The sequence below is a fragment of the Trifolium pratense genome, linkage group LG6, assembly GCF_020283565.1.
Source record: "Trifolium pratense cultivar HEN17-A07 linkage group LG6, ARS_RC_1.1, whole genome shotgun sequence".
Taxonomy (NCBI): Eukaryota; Viridiplantae; Streptophyta; class Magnoliopsida; order Fabales; family Fabaceae; genus Trifolium; species Trifolium pratense.
The window spans coordinates 43932563-43947508 of record NC_060064.1 but is presented as its reverse complement, the minus strand read 5'-3'; the positions used below and the strand labels follow the sequence as shown (position 1 = coordinate 43947508).

General features: G+C 32.3%; 2 protein-coding genes across 2 annotated transcripts; one reads left to right on the top strand and one right to left on the bottom strand.

Annotated features, from left to right (window-relative positions):
• Positions 1 to 1949: 1949 nt before the first annotated feature.
• On the bottom strand, positions 1950 to 3621 carry LOC123888024 (embryo-specific protein ATS3A-like). The gene is made up of 2 exons (XM_045936967.1): positions 3438 to 3621; positions 1950 to 2466 (listed from the first exon to the last, which is right to left on the bottom strand). Exons 1-2 carry the CDS (start codon positions 3537 to 3539, stop codon positions 2005 to 2007), a joined length of 564 nt encoding a protein of 187 aa, XP_045792923.1. The 5' UTR covers positions 3540 to 3621; the 3' UTR covers positions 1950 to 2004.
• A 2417-nt stretch (positions 3622 to 6038) lies between these two features.
• On the top strand, positions 6039 to 10115 carry LOC123888023 (laccase-17-like). The gene is made up of 6 exons (XM_045936966.1): positions 6039 to 6234; positions 6340 to 6491; positions 6850 to 7094; positions 7180 to 7308; positions 8136 to 9107; positions 9727 to 10115. The coding sequence occupies exons 1-6, from the start codon at positions 6124 to 6126 to the stop codon at positions 9855 to 9857; spliced, it is 1740 nt and encodes a 579-aa protein (XP_045792922.1). The 5' UTR covers positions 6039 to 6123; the 3' UTR covers positions 9858 to 10115.
• Positions 10116 to 14946: the final 4831 nt, after the last annotated feature.

The following is a 14946-nucleotide window of genomic DNA, read 5'->3' as shown; positions in this document are numbered from 1 at the left end:
AATAGAGGGGGGTTTTCCAGCAATGGAAAAATATATACTACTAAAAACTTGTTGCTTATAAGTGATCAATTTGATGATCATATTATTTCAATCGTCAAAACAATTAATTTAGCAATTTGTTTTTAAATAGTAAGTCGCTAAGGTCGTTAAATTAGTTAGCGACCAATTTGAAAAATATCACGATTGTTAAACTACTAGTCGATAATGTTAGTTACTTTTAATTACTAGTTGAATTAACCGATTTATACATTCCCCTAGGTCAATATGCATGACTAACGAATGATTTAACACCTCAAAGATTATACGTGAAGCTCATTTGAGAAAAGAAAAACAAAGTATTTTGGATTAGCTGCTTTTTGATGATGGTCGCTTTCTGCTTTGCCTTGGAGTAACGGGCAAAAAAAAAATAAAAGTCATATAGGACCCATTCTTCCACGTAGATTGGTGACTTAGGATTCCCTTAGTTATGAAAAAAAAAAAGGGACAAATTCATATTGGACGAACTTCCAAATCATGCGTGGATCATGGATGTTCATAATGTAGAAGTGGAATTGAATAATTAATTTTATTGATAAAATGATGAATACAAAAGATATTGATAGTACATTTTTATTGCACCTGTACTAGCAGTCAACTTGACAAAAAAAAAGACCGGTAGAAGTCAATGAAGTTATTGATTTAGCTAAAAAAATCTTGAGAATTTTCCTTATTAAAGCAATTTTTGAGAAGACGTATGATTCAGTTAAGTAGAGTTTGCTCAATACATTGATTAGATTTGGTTTTGGTGTTAGATTGTGTGGTCGGATAGGTGCGTGTGTCTGAGAAATTCTTAGATGAGTCATCACCTAAACATTAATGCTTAGGCACAACCAATCACATAATTATAACTCATTAATATATTAAGAAATTACAAGTAATTTAATAAAGCCAAATCTCTTTAAAAAAAATTAACAAAACAAAATCTCTATAAATAAGGTAAGGAAAAAAAAACATACATGTGCATTTTATTATTTATATTTCCACGCTCATTTTTTTTTTCTTTACATACTGAGCTTTCATTTTATTTTTTTTTACTAATTGAAACCTTATATTTATACTAATAAGCTAATTCAAATAGTTGATGGTTTATATTTTATTAGTTTATTCTCTCATTTTATCCCTGTTATATCTTACTTGAAAATAATTAGATATTAATTAAACATTTTTTATGGCACTTTATATTAATAAGATAATTCAATCGTTAAATAATACAAATTTAATTATTTAGATTATCGGCTATAAGTTACTTTATAATTTATACGATATAAGTTTGCTTATCAACTATCAAATATTGTTTTATTCAACAAATTCATAATAGTTTGGAGTTTTGGACAATCTCTAAGTTTTCAAAAAGTACAAAATAATAATGAATAAAAATAAGTTATATTCTTTGGTACCCAACTTATATTATTGGGCACCGCTATCCATACACAAAATTGTTTGAAATATAAATTATGTAAATATAAATTAGTATTAAAATATGACAAGACATTATACTTAACAGGTATTTTACAATGTATTAATCATCGAAGTGTTCACATAAAAATAATTGAAACAAAGAAATTAAAAATAAAAATAAAAAACAAAAAGAGAGAGCTTTGTTGGAAGGAAAAAAATAGAATGAGCAATTAGAAAGAAAAAAATTAATAAAGTACACAACACATGATTTTTGATATAACTCATTTTTTTTCTTTCCTTATTTATAGATATTTGGTTTTAATTATTTCACTATTAATTACTTGTAATATTTTAATATATTAATGAGTTGAAATTATGTGATTGATTGTGCCTAATCATTAATGCTTAGGTGATGACTCACCTAAGAATTTCTCCGTGTGTCTTTAGTATGAATCTCTTTAATTGTCTTGATAAATAGAAGTCCAACGAAGGAGATTAATATTCAGAAAGGGTTGAAGTAAAGGGGTTTATTAGCTCCATTTCTATTTACTTAATCAAAATAAATACTCATGGATTATCCACATGAACCTTTCTTTTCTTCTTGAGACCAAAAGGAGTAACCTCACTATCACATACATTTGAACCATGCCAAACAAGCCTAGGCAAATATCGCCGAAAATAGAAGTTATTGGAGCTAAGGTGAGATCCCTCAAGCACCTCGATCTGTGCATATCCTGGCCGCCAATCATCATTGCCGATTAACTTGAGGTACAAATAACAGACGGGAGATTCAATGCACGGTGCCGTGACCGCAAATTGATCGACTGTGCAAGCTTGAAATGGTTTTCTTGGTATGTCATCAACAACTTCTGGCTCCAATGGATCAACTTGTCTTAGATGCTTGGAATTTAGGTGTCTAACCAATATTTCACTTGAGTTTGTGTCTCCAAACCTTAGACTCACACGATTTGAGGTTTCAGCTCCCCATGTGCATGTGGTTTGTATTGTGATGACATATGTGCAAATTTTCTGTTATATATTGTTCAATGGCAAAGTTTGTTAGTGAAATTATTTTAAATGAATCAAGAAAAGAAAGAAAGGAAAAAAAAAAAAACCGTCAGGCCTCACTCAAGGCAATGTTGAAATTGTTAGGTGGACACCTTCACCGATCTCTTGTCATGTGTATGAATTTTAGTGATGTTTATTATTTCATCTACGGGCAAAAAATTAAAAAAAAATAAAATGGAAAAGTTACATATTCAAAAACTGTTTTCACTCATTTTAAATTTTTATATAAACTATTTGGTTTCCTAAGAAGTTCACCCCAAAAGTAAATAGAATTTAGCTAAAGATTGTTCTATACCAAAATTTAAACTCAAATTCTCTTGAACAATTCATCATTGACTGAAGATCATTAATTACTTAAGTTCAATCACTTAATTTATTGTTTTCTCTAGTTATACAAATTAACAATAATACTTTTTTTTTTGGATCAAAAATTAACAATAATACTAATGTTTCATAAAAGTCACCATACAAAACAAATTAAATTTGAACTAATATACAAAACTTAATTTTTAATCACCTACATATTTTCACCCCTTTATAAACATTATTTTAATTAACTATCATAGTATCATGTCTTAAATAAAACACTAGAACATCACAATCTCACCCTTATTTACAGGCATTTCCATGTAACATACTAAGTCCGTCCCAAAATATAAAAACTCATTGACCATTGCACGTATGTACATGTCAATACATAATTTTGATTAAGAATATATTTAATTCTCTATTAGTAAAAATTATAGAAATTTAATATTTTAAAAATATTCATTGAAACAAATCAAACAACATCTTATATGATAATATTTACATTTATATACTTATAAAAAAAAACACGGTTAAAACAACGTATATGAATAATGCATTTAATCAAATGAGATTTTATAAAATGAGACGAGGGAGTACTACGTATTAATTACTTATATTGTTACCTTCTGTGGTGGCGCTTCTAGACTCTCACATCCAACAACAAGAACATGTAAAAGCATGCAACAAAAGAGGAAATGTCCTGTTTTGTTCTTCAGCAGCCCCATTAATTTTGTTATCTTTCTAACACAAAGATATGATTATATACCGCTGCAAAAGAAAATTACTTATATTATATAGATAGGCATTCTGATTATCCATTCTTAACTTCACTCACTCGTAAAGTGCATATTCCTAAATATTTAATTTTTTGTTTTTGGATTTGAGCTCTCTTATATTTTAAAAGGGCCGGTTCAAGGATAAGACAACTAAAGCAAGGACTTTAAGCCCCCGAAATAAATTAAAAAAAATTAAGGAAAAATGTCTCTTTACAAGTCATAAGTTTATTAGTTTATGGTAAAAAAGGAATCTGAGAAAAACATAAAGCCTCTCACACAACAAATTATATAAAAATGAGACAACAACTTTGTAACTCTTCGAAAATTTAAACAACTATTTTTTACTTCATTTTGAAATTCATTTTAGGCCTCATTTAGTGTTGAGTCGATCTTGTATTGCAAATAAACAAATAAAAATATATTTAATATTTTACCATTTAAAAAGTACCGGTGCAGTTTGTTATTTGTTTATCTTTTATATAATTATTCTATTAATGATATGAAATAGAGTTTCCTTTAATTTCACTTATTCTTCTTCATCTTACCGGAACTTAAATTTTCTTGATTATAAGGGAAAGCATCTGACTAATCCTAATCCATTGTCGGATTAAAGGTTAATTAAAGCTAGATTCCATTGCTTTTGATAAAACCGAACTTATATCATTTCATTTTCAATAATATGACAATAAGTCATGAGTTGATGATATATTTGTTTGCTATCATGAACTCTACAAAAGAGTTTGACAAACTTACACTACTTTCAATGATTTACTTGATGATTACTACTGCACAACTTACACTACTTTCATTAAGAAAAAACTGTACATTTTTGTATCCCAATTTTAAAAATAATGAATTTTGATTTTTTATTGTCCTCAATTTGATTTTTTGACTAACTTTTGATCTTCTTCTTATTATTTTTTTTTTAATAATTTAACCTATTTATTTATGACGTGAGAATGTTTAGTAAGGCATATTGAATATTCATATCAACAAAAATATTACATAATATTTGTCAAAAAAATATATACATAATATGTGCAGTCTTTATGTAGTTTTAGTGGTTTAAATTTCACAAAAAAATATCATAAAAAAACAAAAAAAATTATTTAAAATTGTTCAAACAAAAAATATTACTACTACTACACGATCTATATGTAGTTTACTGGTTTAAATTTCACACCTTTTTTTTTTTTTGAATGTAACAATTTCACACCTTAAACCAACAAGTGAAACAATTTCAAATTCAAACCTTAAATCTTATATATTGTAACATTCCTACTAAATTTATTGGACGGGACATTTGAACTTTACATGTTTAAAAAATAAAGCACTTTTTTTTAGTAAAATAAATAAAGAGGCAATGTCAAGTTGAGCCCATTTTGAAAGAGGCAGGACTTAAGCCCACTGCTATAGACCAATTGGACTTGTGGAACAAATCAAAATGAATGTTGTTATGGACTTTTTCATCTCGCGTATCTTGGAAGTCCTTGTTCGCCTCTGGAAATTTCAAAAATACCTTCTTGCTACTTAAGTAGCAGATTCAGGGGGTGCACAATTTGAAGAAAAAATAGTTTGCGCATCATAGAATGCGAGTTCACATTTTAGGATACAAACTTTATCTCTCTTGCATCCTACGTTGCGAGAGAGATAAAATTGGAAAGACGAAGGAGGTGTGTGAAACTCATGCGACGCAAAAAGAAGGGATAGCCGTTATGAACTTGATAATTATTGTGATGCAAATTGTAGAACTTGATAATTCAAAAACTCACAAACATTACCATGAGGGCACAATATAAGACACGTGTTTAATAAATTATTTGTTTTTTTCCAATAACCCGGGAAATCAGTATTTTATTTTGAATGAAGATGTAACCAATCACCTAATTCTAACACCATATCTAAGCAAACTAACTAGTATACATGACTACTTTACCCATGTAAAAAATCTATATCATTATGTCCTGTTTTTCCTTTTTGACACAATCATTTTGTCTAGCTAGTTGAACATTTCATGCAAGATAATAGTACAAAAATATGGTACAAACATATATTTAGCATTTTTTTTTAGTAGAAGTCCCTTTCTTACTTTGGCAACAAAACAAGAACAATTGGTTGAGAGAGCTACATTTGACCAATGATCTACACAATCATCACTAGAGTTCCAATTAGATTCAATCAAGTATGTCAAACACACAATGAAAGAGATTTGTAGCTATAATAATTACCACAATAATAAATAAATTGTTAAGGAATTTTGACTTGCTCAAGAAGGAGTTAAAACGAAATTGGATGTCTTTGACACCACTCTAAAGTTGTTATAACTACTATTTTATAGTTCAATGTGACAACAATGTTGAGTTCATCTTGTGTTTGAATAATATTACATTATAATAATATTTTACTCACCTAATCATACAATTGTATATTAGGTCCTTTCACTCTTCTATATATAGACCAACATTTTTTTCAACATTGCATCAACTAAGTTTCAAACTCAAAGTTTCAAAGTAAAAAAAATTCAAATATCAAAATGGGTGTTTCCCTTTTTTCATCAATTATCCAAGTGTTATTTTTGTCATTGATTAATTTTGGCATATTTGAGGTTGCATTGGCTAGCACTACAAGACACTACCATTTTGATGTATAATTCCTAAAAAAAATTACTATTTTCTTACAATTTCCTTTGTGTTTTGATTTTACTTCTATGTTTTGTTCTGCATGTAACAAAATTGAGGTTATAATGCAGATAAGATATGAAAATGTGACAAGATTGTGTCACACAAAGAGCATTGTGACAGTGAATGGCCAGTTTCCGGGGCCTCGCATTGTCGCTAGAGAAGGCGATCGTCTTATCATCAAAGTTGTTAACCATGTGCAGAACAACATCTCTATTCATTGGTAAACAACATTACATTTTGCGAAATGTAGTATAAAATTTTACTACTTGCTTCGTTCCTTATATTTGGTCCTTTAAATTTTTTTGTTTTGTCCTTAGACTTTCATTTGTTTACTACTTGACTGTTTCTTATCCATAAATCCTAGCTTTAACCAGTATAAATGTCGAGATTGTTAGATCGGAGGCCATGATCGGGATTCGAACTCCAGTCTCTCTACTTTGTGTGTTTTGAGTTTTCAATGCTTGTCATTTCATCTATTTACCAAACAAAAAAATTGACTATTTCTTAAAGGACCAAAAAATACGAGACGGAAAAGTATAATGTAATCTTAATTAAAAACTTTGCTAATTTTGAAATAGGCATGGAATTAGACAACTTCAATCAGGATGGGCAGATGGACCAGCATATATCACTCAATGCCCTATTCAAACAGGTCAAAGCTATGTTTACAATTACACAATTATAGGCCAAAGAGGCACACTCTTTTATCATGCTCACATTTCTTGGTTAAGATCAACACTCTATGGTTCTCTCATCATTCTTCCCAAGAAAAATGTTCAATATCCATTTGAAAAACCTCACAAGGAAGTTCCTATCATATTTGGTAATGAAATTGCTAAACTAGTTAACCTTGGATTATAGTATATCTTACTTAGCATAAGCTAATTAAAATTTAATTTTGGTTTTAGGTGAATGGTTTAATGCTGATCCTGAGGCAATCATTGCACAAGCCCTACAAACTGGTGGAGGACCAAATGTTTCTGATGCTTATACAATTAATGGACTTCCAGGACCATTATATAATTGTTCTGCTAAAGGTATTTTTCAAGTGCTAATCAACACATGTTTTAGGAATAAAAAAATGTGGACCTCTATAAATAATTACTACAATTTAAATAAGTCCTAGCATTAAACTGTTAGACCGGACGTAATGATCGGAGTTCGAACCTCAACTCTCTCACTTATGTGTGAATTTATGATAGTTATGTTATTTCATCTATGTACAAAAAATATATCAAAATAAACATTAAAATAATCATTGTCGATACCTTACATGAAAAAAAAAAAACACTTATAAGTGATTTAAAACGTTTACTTAAAATGAGAAGTAGGTTTGAGTAGCTTCTTTTGAAAATCATTTTCAAAAAAAGATTTTTTTTAGGGAAAAAATGATTTTCATAATCGTAACAAATACATTATCGCTTTTGCTTTTTTAAAAAATCTCTCAAAAGTTATTTCTTAATTATTGAATATAAAAATATACAGGTTTTTTCATCATTAGTAACAAACATACTTATATGAAAACAACTTAGGACATATATGAAAACCATATGATTTATTTTATCTTTTGTCATGGACAGTTTGAATTGACTTATTTTTGAGCTTATGCAAAAACAACTTATAAAAATATATAAGTTTTTATGTATTATTCATAAACTTGTCAATGTAGTTTATGAAAAACAGCTTATGAACATAAAAACTTGTTTATTTGTATAAGATATTTTTCTTAAGCTAAAAAATAAGCTAATCCAAACGGGCCCATAGTTTATAGATAAGCACTTATAAAGTAAGCGCTTACCCTATAAACGCTTAGTTAAACTATTTATAAAAACAGAACCTAAATATAAGCTGTAATTTTCTACAGATACATTCAAACTGAAAGTAAAGCCAGGAAAGACATATCTTCTACGTTTGATCAATGCTGCACTCAATGATGAATTATTCTTCAGCATTGCAAATCACACTCTAACAGTTGTTGAAGCAGATGCAATTTATGTTAAACCTTTCATCACAAACACAATCCTCATTGCACCTGGCCAAACAACAAATGTTCTTCTCAAAACAAAACCACATTATCCAAATGCAACATTCTTAATGTTAGCTAGACCATATGCTACTGGTCAAGGAACTTTTGATAACACAACAGTTGCTGGAATCATAGAATATGAAATTCCATTTCATAATCATAATTCAGCTTTTTCAAGAAAGCTACCAATTTTTAAACCAACTCTTCCTCAACTTAATGATACTTCTTTTGCTACAAATTTTAGCAACAAACTTCACAGTTTAGCAAATGCTCAATTTCCAGCTAATGTTCCACAAAAAGTTGATAAGCACTTTTTCTTCACAGTAAGTTTAGGTACTAATCCTTGTCAAAATAATCAAACTTGTCAAGGACCTAGTAATGCAACAATGTTTGCGGCATCGGTTAACAATGTTTCTTTCATAATGCCAACCACAGCATTACTTCAAACTCATTTTTTTGGACAAAACAATGGTGTTTACACTACTGATTTTCCAAGTAGTCCTTTGAATCCATTCAATTATACGGGCACGCCGCCGAATAATACTTTGGTTGGGAATGGTACAAAGGTTGTGGTAATTCCTTTTAATACAAGTGTGGAGCTTGTGTTGCAAGATACTAGTATTCTTGGTGTTGAAAGTCATCCTCTTCATTTGCATGGTTTTAACTTCTTTGTTGTTGGACAAGGTTTTGGTAACTTTGATTCAAATAAGGATCCACAAAAGTTTAATCTTGTTGATCCTGTTGAAAGGAATACAATTGGTGTTCCATCTGGTGGTTGGGTTGCCATCAGATTCCTAGCAGATAATCCAGGTTAGTTCATAACTTATTCATATTACTATTTTTTTTTCATCACCACCAGTATCCGACTCACTGGATCGTCTAATCTGGTTCGGGAGTCAGTTTTGGCATCAAGTGGTTTCAGCCCCTCCTTATCGCAATTGCGGGGGTCGAACCGTGGTCCTCTCTAGCAAGTCCAGCGTCAATCACCACTAGACCAATTAATGATTGGTTATTCATATTACTATTGAAATTTACATGATCATGTTCAACAATGTTTTCCATCAACCAAATGATTGAGCTTAATGATCAATGAGTTTTAGTTAAATATCAATCGGTTGGAAGCACCTGAGGGGCACAATTCTTACTTAGACATTACTTATCTCCCGACCAAACTCAGGATTGTTAGGCCCTCTAGTTTTTTTGGGAAAGGGGTTCTGGTAATCTGTAGTTCGGCCGAGATGTAAGTAAAATCTGATCAAGGATTGTTCCATTCAGAATCGAACTCTGACGTTCTCTTTAAATATTCTTCTTAACTAAAACTCATTAACCACTTTTAGCCATTTCAATATTTCCATCATTTTGATCAATTTACATATATATAAAAATGTATTAAAATTAATTTAGTAATTATGTTTAATTGTGTGTATAGGGGTATGGTTTATGCATTGTCACTTGGAAGTCCACACAAGTTGGGGTCTTAAGATGGCATGGATTGTTTTGGATGGAAAGCTACCAAATCAGAAAGTGCTTCCACCTCCAGCTGATCTTCCCATGTGTTAACTTCAATTTCATTTACATTTTAGCTTTAATTTGTTTCAACATTTTCTCCCTTTTTGTAATCCGTCGTTGAAATGTTGTTTTTCACTAGTTACTTTATTTTTAAATTTGGGAGTTAAGGCTACTTGAGGAAAAGGATGAACCTCTCTTCTTTTTTTTTTGGATGGTGAATTTATTTAAAATGATGTCTTCTTGACATTGAAATTGTAATTCATTTATTTGAGTCAATTTTGTTATTGAAATTTTATCATTATTGTTATACTTTTTTGTTTCTCATACTCGAAGCGTGTCAAACACTGAATATCGATAACTTTTGCCTTGACCAATGACCAAGAACCGTTTTCAACTCATTAATAAATTACTACTCCCTTCGGTCCTTAATATAAGAGGATGTTCATTTTCTAGATGCATTGAAATATTAATGTATCTAGTCACTAGATACATTAATATTTCAATGCATCTAGAAAATGAACATCCTCTTGTATTAAGGACCGGAGGGTATAAAAGTCTCCGTGAGCTTAGCTCAGTTAGTAGGGATATCGTACTATATGTGCAGGAGTCCGGATTTGAACCCGTGACACTTCACTAATTCACCTTTAAGGTGAATTTTCTTGCCATTAGACTACTTGACAAAAAAAATTACTATATAAAAAAAAGAGTTACTAATCATTACTCTTGACATACACAGATACATTTATTAGCAATTTCCCTTAGACGTGATCTCGCAATTAGTCCTTTAGTTTTCTTAAGAAAATACTCTCATTGATCCTTAATGTTGGATATGCCTTGAAATCTCAGTTACAAGAAGTCAGAAAAATCTTTGTTGTATCTTTTTGCATCTTTGATGTTTTGAAGATTTTTTGGAAAAAAATATATTTTCTTGGAAGATATTCTGACTTGGATTTGTTTTATTTTAAAACAGATTTGTTACTAATTTTTTGGCATATATTTTTCTATAAATAGGGAGTGCTTTATTCATAGAAAAATTGAGAGAGAGAAAAGGAGCAACAATGTAGGGTTTTCAATTAGGATTTGCCGCCGACACAAGGCTAGGGTTTTAGAGAGAAACAAGAGGGGTTGTCTCTTGGTATAACTCTAGGGTTGAGCAAAGGGGATTGATTACACCTTGGGAAACACTTATCAAATTGAGTCTCTTGGCCACGGGAAGAGATTCGGGTTTTGGGTAGAATTAGGATTAATTCTTGTAACCCAATTGGGAATTTCTTTGTAGCGTTACTCTTTGATATAGTGGAACGGAGGGGCTGCTCTCTCCCCCAGACTAGGTCATTATTGGACCGAACTGGGTAAACAAATATCTTGTTCTTTCTTCTCCTTTATATATCTTGTTTATCGGTTATTATTATTGTTTATTCCACTTAATTATTGGTTGCCGTTCTATTGCTCCACACATCAAGTTCTTTTATTGGTGTGATTTTATTGACGAATTCACAACAATTGGCGCCCACCGTGGGACAATTGGAACAATTTGAAGCGAGCGACATGGGTTCTAAGTCGGATATCGAGGGACTTTCCGAAAGTAATTTGGAATTGTGGAAAGTGAAGATGGAAGCAATTTTAATGTTCGGGATGATGGGTAAAACATGGAGTGTTGTTATCCGGTGCCTCGAAGATAACGAGTTAATGGAGATGGCGAAGACAGTCGGCCTGGAGAGGCGGTGGTAATAATACTCGGGTTACTTCTGAAACAACAACTTTATTATGTGGAGGTTCTAGTGGAAGTTGAGATTCAGTGGAGTGTTGAGTCATGGACTTTGGATGCTCCTTTCACATGTGTTCAAAGAATGAATACTTTGAGACTCTAGAGCTAGTTGAAGGTGGAGTCGTTCACCTTGAAAACGGGAAAGCTTGAAGGTTCAAGGTATGGGTTCAGTTTGTCTTACGAAGTTTGACAATCGTGAGTTTCTTTACAAGATGTGAGGTATGTTTCTGAACTTAGATGCAAAGATAGTTGGTTCTACTATTGGTCATGCATCTATAACTAGTGGTGATTCTCATAATGTGGTTGAGTTGTGGGACTTCGGGTGGACCTGTTAGTGACATGAGTTTAGTTGGACTAGTGAACAAGGTTTACTAGGTGTTGAACTGAACTAGAATTGTTGGAGACTAACAATAGCTTGAAGTATGTTTCAGAGGAGTTGAAGAGGTCTTGCGAGTTACAAGGTGGAGATCATGGTGGGTATACTTTGGTGGAAACTCAGTTTGAGGTGGAGTCTTCCAATAGTGGTAGACAGTCAACATTAGCTCTTGGCTATCTAATCGGAGATAGGGAGGAGAGTGGTATTGTTGAACCAAAGGGGATGACCATGGAGACCTTGTGGATTATGTTTCAATTGTGGCTGAAGAAGTGCAAGACGATGATCTTCAGGGAGGCAATTGAAAGCAACATGTGATCAGACTTGGTAACTTGTGAGACTGCTGGAGGTAGTTGGATACAAGGAGAGTTTGATGTTGCAGCTTGTGGAACCGCCTAAAATTCCAAGGTTGGTTTGGAGCCAAGCAAAACTTCGAGAGTACGGAAGGCATTCCGGGGTCGAAGAGTGGTGAAGGCTTGTAGGGCTATCGCAAAAAATCCATGGATAGTCGGAGGCAAGCGATTCTTCAGGAGGACGGAAAAGGCACAATCCGGGGGCTGAAGAGGGATGGTGGAGCTTGTTGAGCTATCTAAAATTCCGATGATAGTTGGGAGCAAGCGGTTCTTCAGGGAGGTACGGACTTGACCAGTTCGGAGTCTGAAGAGGGTGCGGTGAATCTTGTGGGGCTACCTAAAATCCTATGGTAGTGGGATGCAAGATCTTCATGAGAGCGGAAGGCATTCCGAGGATGAAGAGGGAGGTACAATCTGGTGATCTTGAATAGAAGATTCAAGATGGAGAGAGCAGCACGGTGGTTGATGGGATCACCATCGATTTAAAGGCAAGGTGGAGAATTGTTGGATATGCCTTGAAATCTCAGTTACAAGAAGTCAGAAAAATCTTTGTTGTATCTTTTTGCATCTTTGATGTTTTGAAGATTTTTTGGAAAAAAATGTATTTTCTTGGAAGATATTCTGACTTGGATTTGTTTTATTTTAAAACAGATTTGTTACTAATTTTTTGGCATATATTTTTCTATAAATAGGGAGTGCTTTATTCATAGAAAAATTGAGAGAGAGAAAAGGAGCAACAATGTAGGGTTTTCAATTAGGATTTGCCGCCGACACAAGGCTAGGGTTTTAGAGAGAAACAAGAGGGGTTGTCTCTTGGTATAACTCTAGGGTTGAGCAAAGGGGATTGATTACACCTTGGGAAACACTTATCAAATTGAGTCTCTTGGCCACGGGAAGAGATTCGGGTTTTGGGTAGAATTAGGATTAATTCTTGTAACCCAATTGGGAATTTCTTTGTAGCGTTACTCTTTGATATAGTGGAACGGAGGGGCTGCTCTCTCCCCCAGACTAGGTCATTATTGGACCGAACTGGGTAAACAAATATCTTGTTCTTTCTTCTCCTTTATATATCTTGTTTATCGGTTATTATTATTGTTTATTCCACTTAATTATTGGTTGCCGTTCTATTGCTCCACACATCAAGTTCTTTTATTGGTGTGATTTTATTGACGAATTCACAACACTTAATATAAAAAATTTACTTTTTAATGACATTGCATTACTCCCGAATGTCATAACGTCTGTGCTTAACATCCCTCTAACTGTGAATATAGTTATCATGTTAGAGAAGAAAAGAAGGCTGAATTTTTTTGCAAAGGTAAAAGCTAATATATTAATAAACCCAAGTATAAGAAATGTTAAGGTAAAGAAATAACAGTACAGGAATTTATTGTCTAATACATGATATACACCTCCCAGGAAAATATGAAAATTCCCACGTTGAAGCACCAAAGCAGAGAATAAGGAACAACACCACTACATAGAATTAAGCTGAATCACCGATACTGAGATTAGAAAACAGAGATTTACTCATCCAGGCATATAATCAAATTAAGGATAGAACAGAGAATCTAAATATGGATCGAGAAATTCGGATCTCTTGGGATCTCGCTCCAAGTCACTAGTGAGCATCCAGATGGTTGAAGAACATGCGATGATGCAAGAAATTCAAATCTAGAGCCAAATCCGTACAAGGATTTTGAGATTCAACCAAAAAGATACCGAAAACTCAATCACCTTTCCTTACAAGATTCTACGCCACAGAATCCACTTCCGGTACCAATTTGATTCTCTTAAAAATCGCAACCGCATCAGATTTAATAGTCCACACAGCCAAGACATGCTCTAGGATTCAAATACTAAAGAGTGAAATTATAGTCTATGCTGCTTGATTTAACTTTTAACCAATTCCAAGACCACCTTTTCACATATTCAACCATATTGATCAAATTAATTTCCTTATTTTTGAACAGCTTCTCATTTATGGACCTCCATATGCACCAGATGCAAGCGAACCATATCACCCTAACTCTCTCGGTGAAAAAAAGAAGGCTGAATTAATGAGCAGTTTTGAGTTGGACAACAAGCTCGGAGAGATTATGGTTCAAATTTTGATGTTCTTAAGGTTTACTCCGTAAATGCACGTGCTCTCTTAGGTTCAAAGTAATTTGATTTGAAGTAGGTAATGTATTGACTAAAGTTTTTCTAAAAGGTTTTTTACAAAAATACATCAAACAAGTTTATTCTTCAAAAACTTGGGTTTTGAACCGGTGCATACAGGGAATGAGTTGGTGCATGATTTGCAGAAATCATGATGCATAAGGCTTATATGAGAAATCTGGAAAATCCAGAGGGTATTTTGTACGATACATAATCTTGTTGAATTGGTATTAGATTCTTTTGGAAATCTTGAACCAGTGCAAGACCTGCATGAACCGGTGCACAAGCTATTTTCAAAAATCCCAAAGAATTTTGTACATTAAACGCTGGGATCAGGAGAGAAACTAGAATGAAATTAAACATTAAAGTGCAGTCACCAACATTAAATTGTCTTTTCTTCAAAAAACAAAAAAAACATTAAATTGTCTTACCTTTTCAAAATAAAAATTTGAAAGCATTTCAATTTTCAACCTTTATATTCGTCCA

What these genes read in the sequence shown, in the direction of transcription:
- LOC123888023 (XM_045936966.1), top strand. Translation starts at nt 6,124, where the DNA reads ATGGGTGTTTCCCTTTTTTCATCAATTATCCAAGTGTTATTTTTGTCA. An exon ending in AACAACATCTCTATTCATTG is followed by an intron (nt 6,492 to 6,849) that starts GTAAACAACATT and finishes ATTTTGAAATAG; the next exon opens with GCATGGAATTAGACAACTTC. An exon ending in ATTCCTAGCAGATAATCCAG is followed by an intron (nt 9,108 to 9,726) that starts GTTAGTTCATAA and finishes TTGTGTGTATAG; the next exon opens with GGGTATGGTTTATGCATTGT.
- LOC123888024 (XM_045936967.1), bottom strand. Translation starts at nt 3,539, where the DNA reads ATGGGGCTGCTGAAGAACAAAACAGGACATTTCCTCTTTTGTTGCATG. An exon ending in TAGAAGCGCCACCACAGAAG is followed by an intron (nt 2,467 to 3,437) that starts GTAACAATATAA and finishes AATATATAACAG; the next exon opens with AAAATTTGCACATATGTCAT.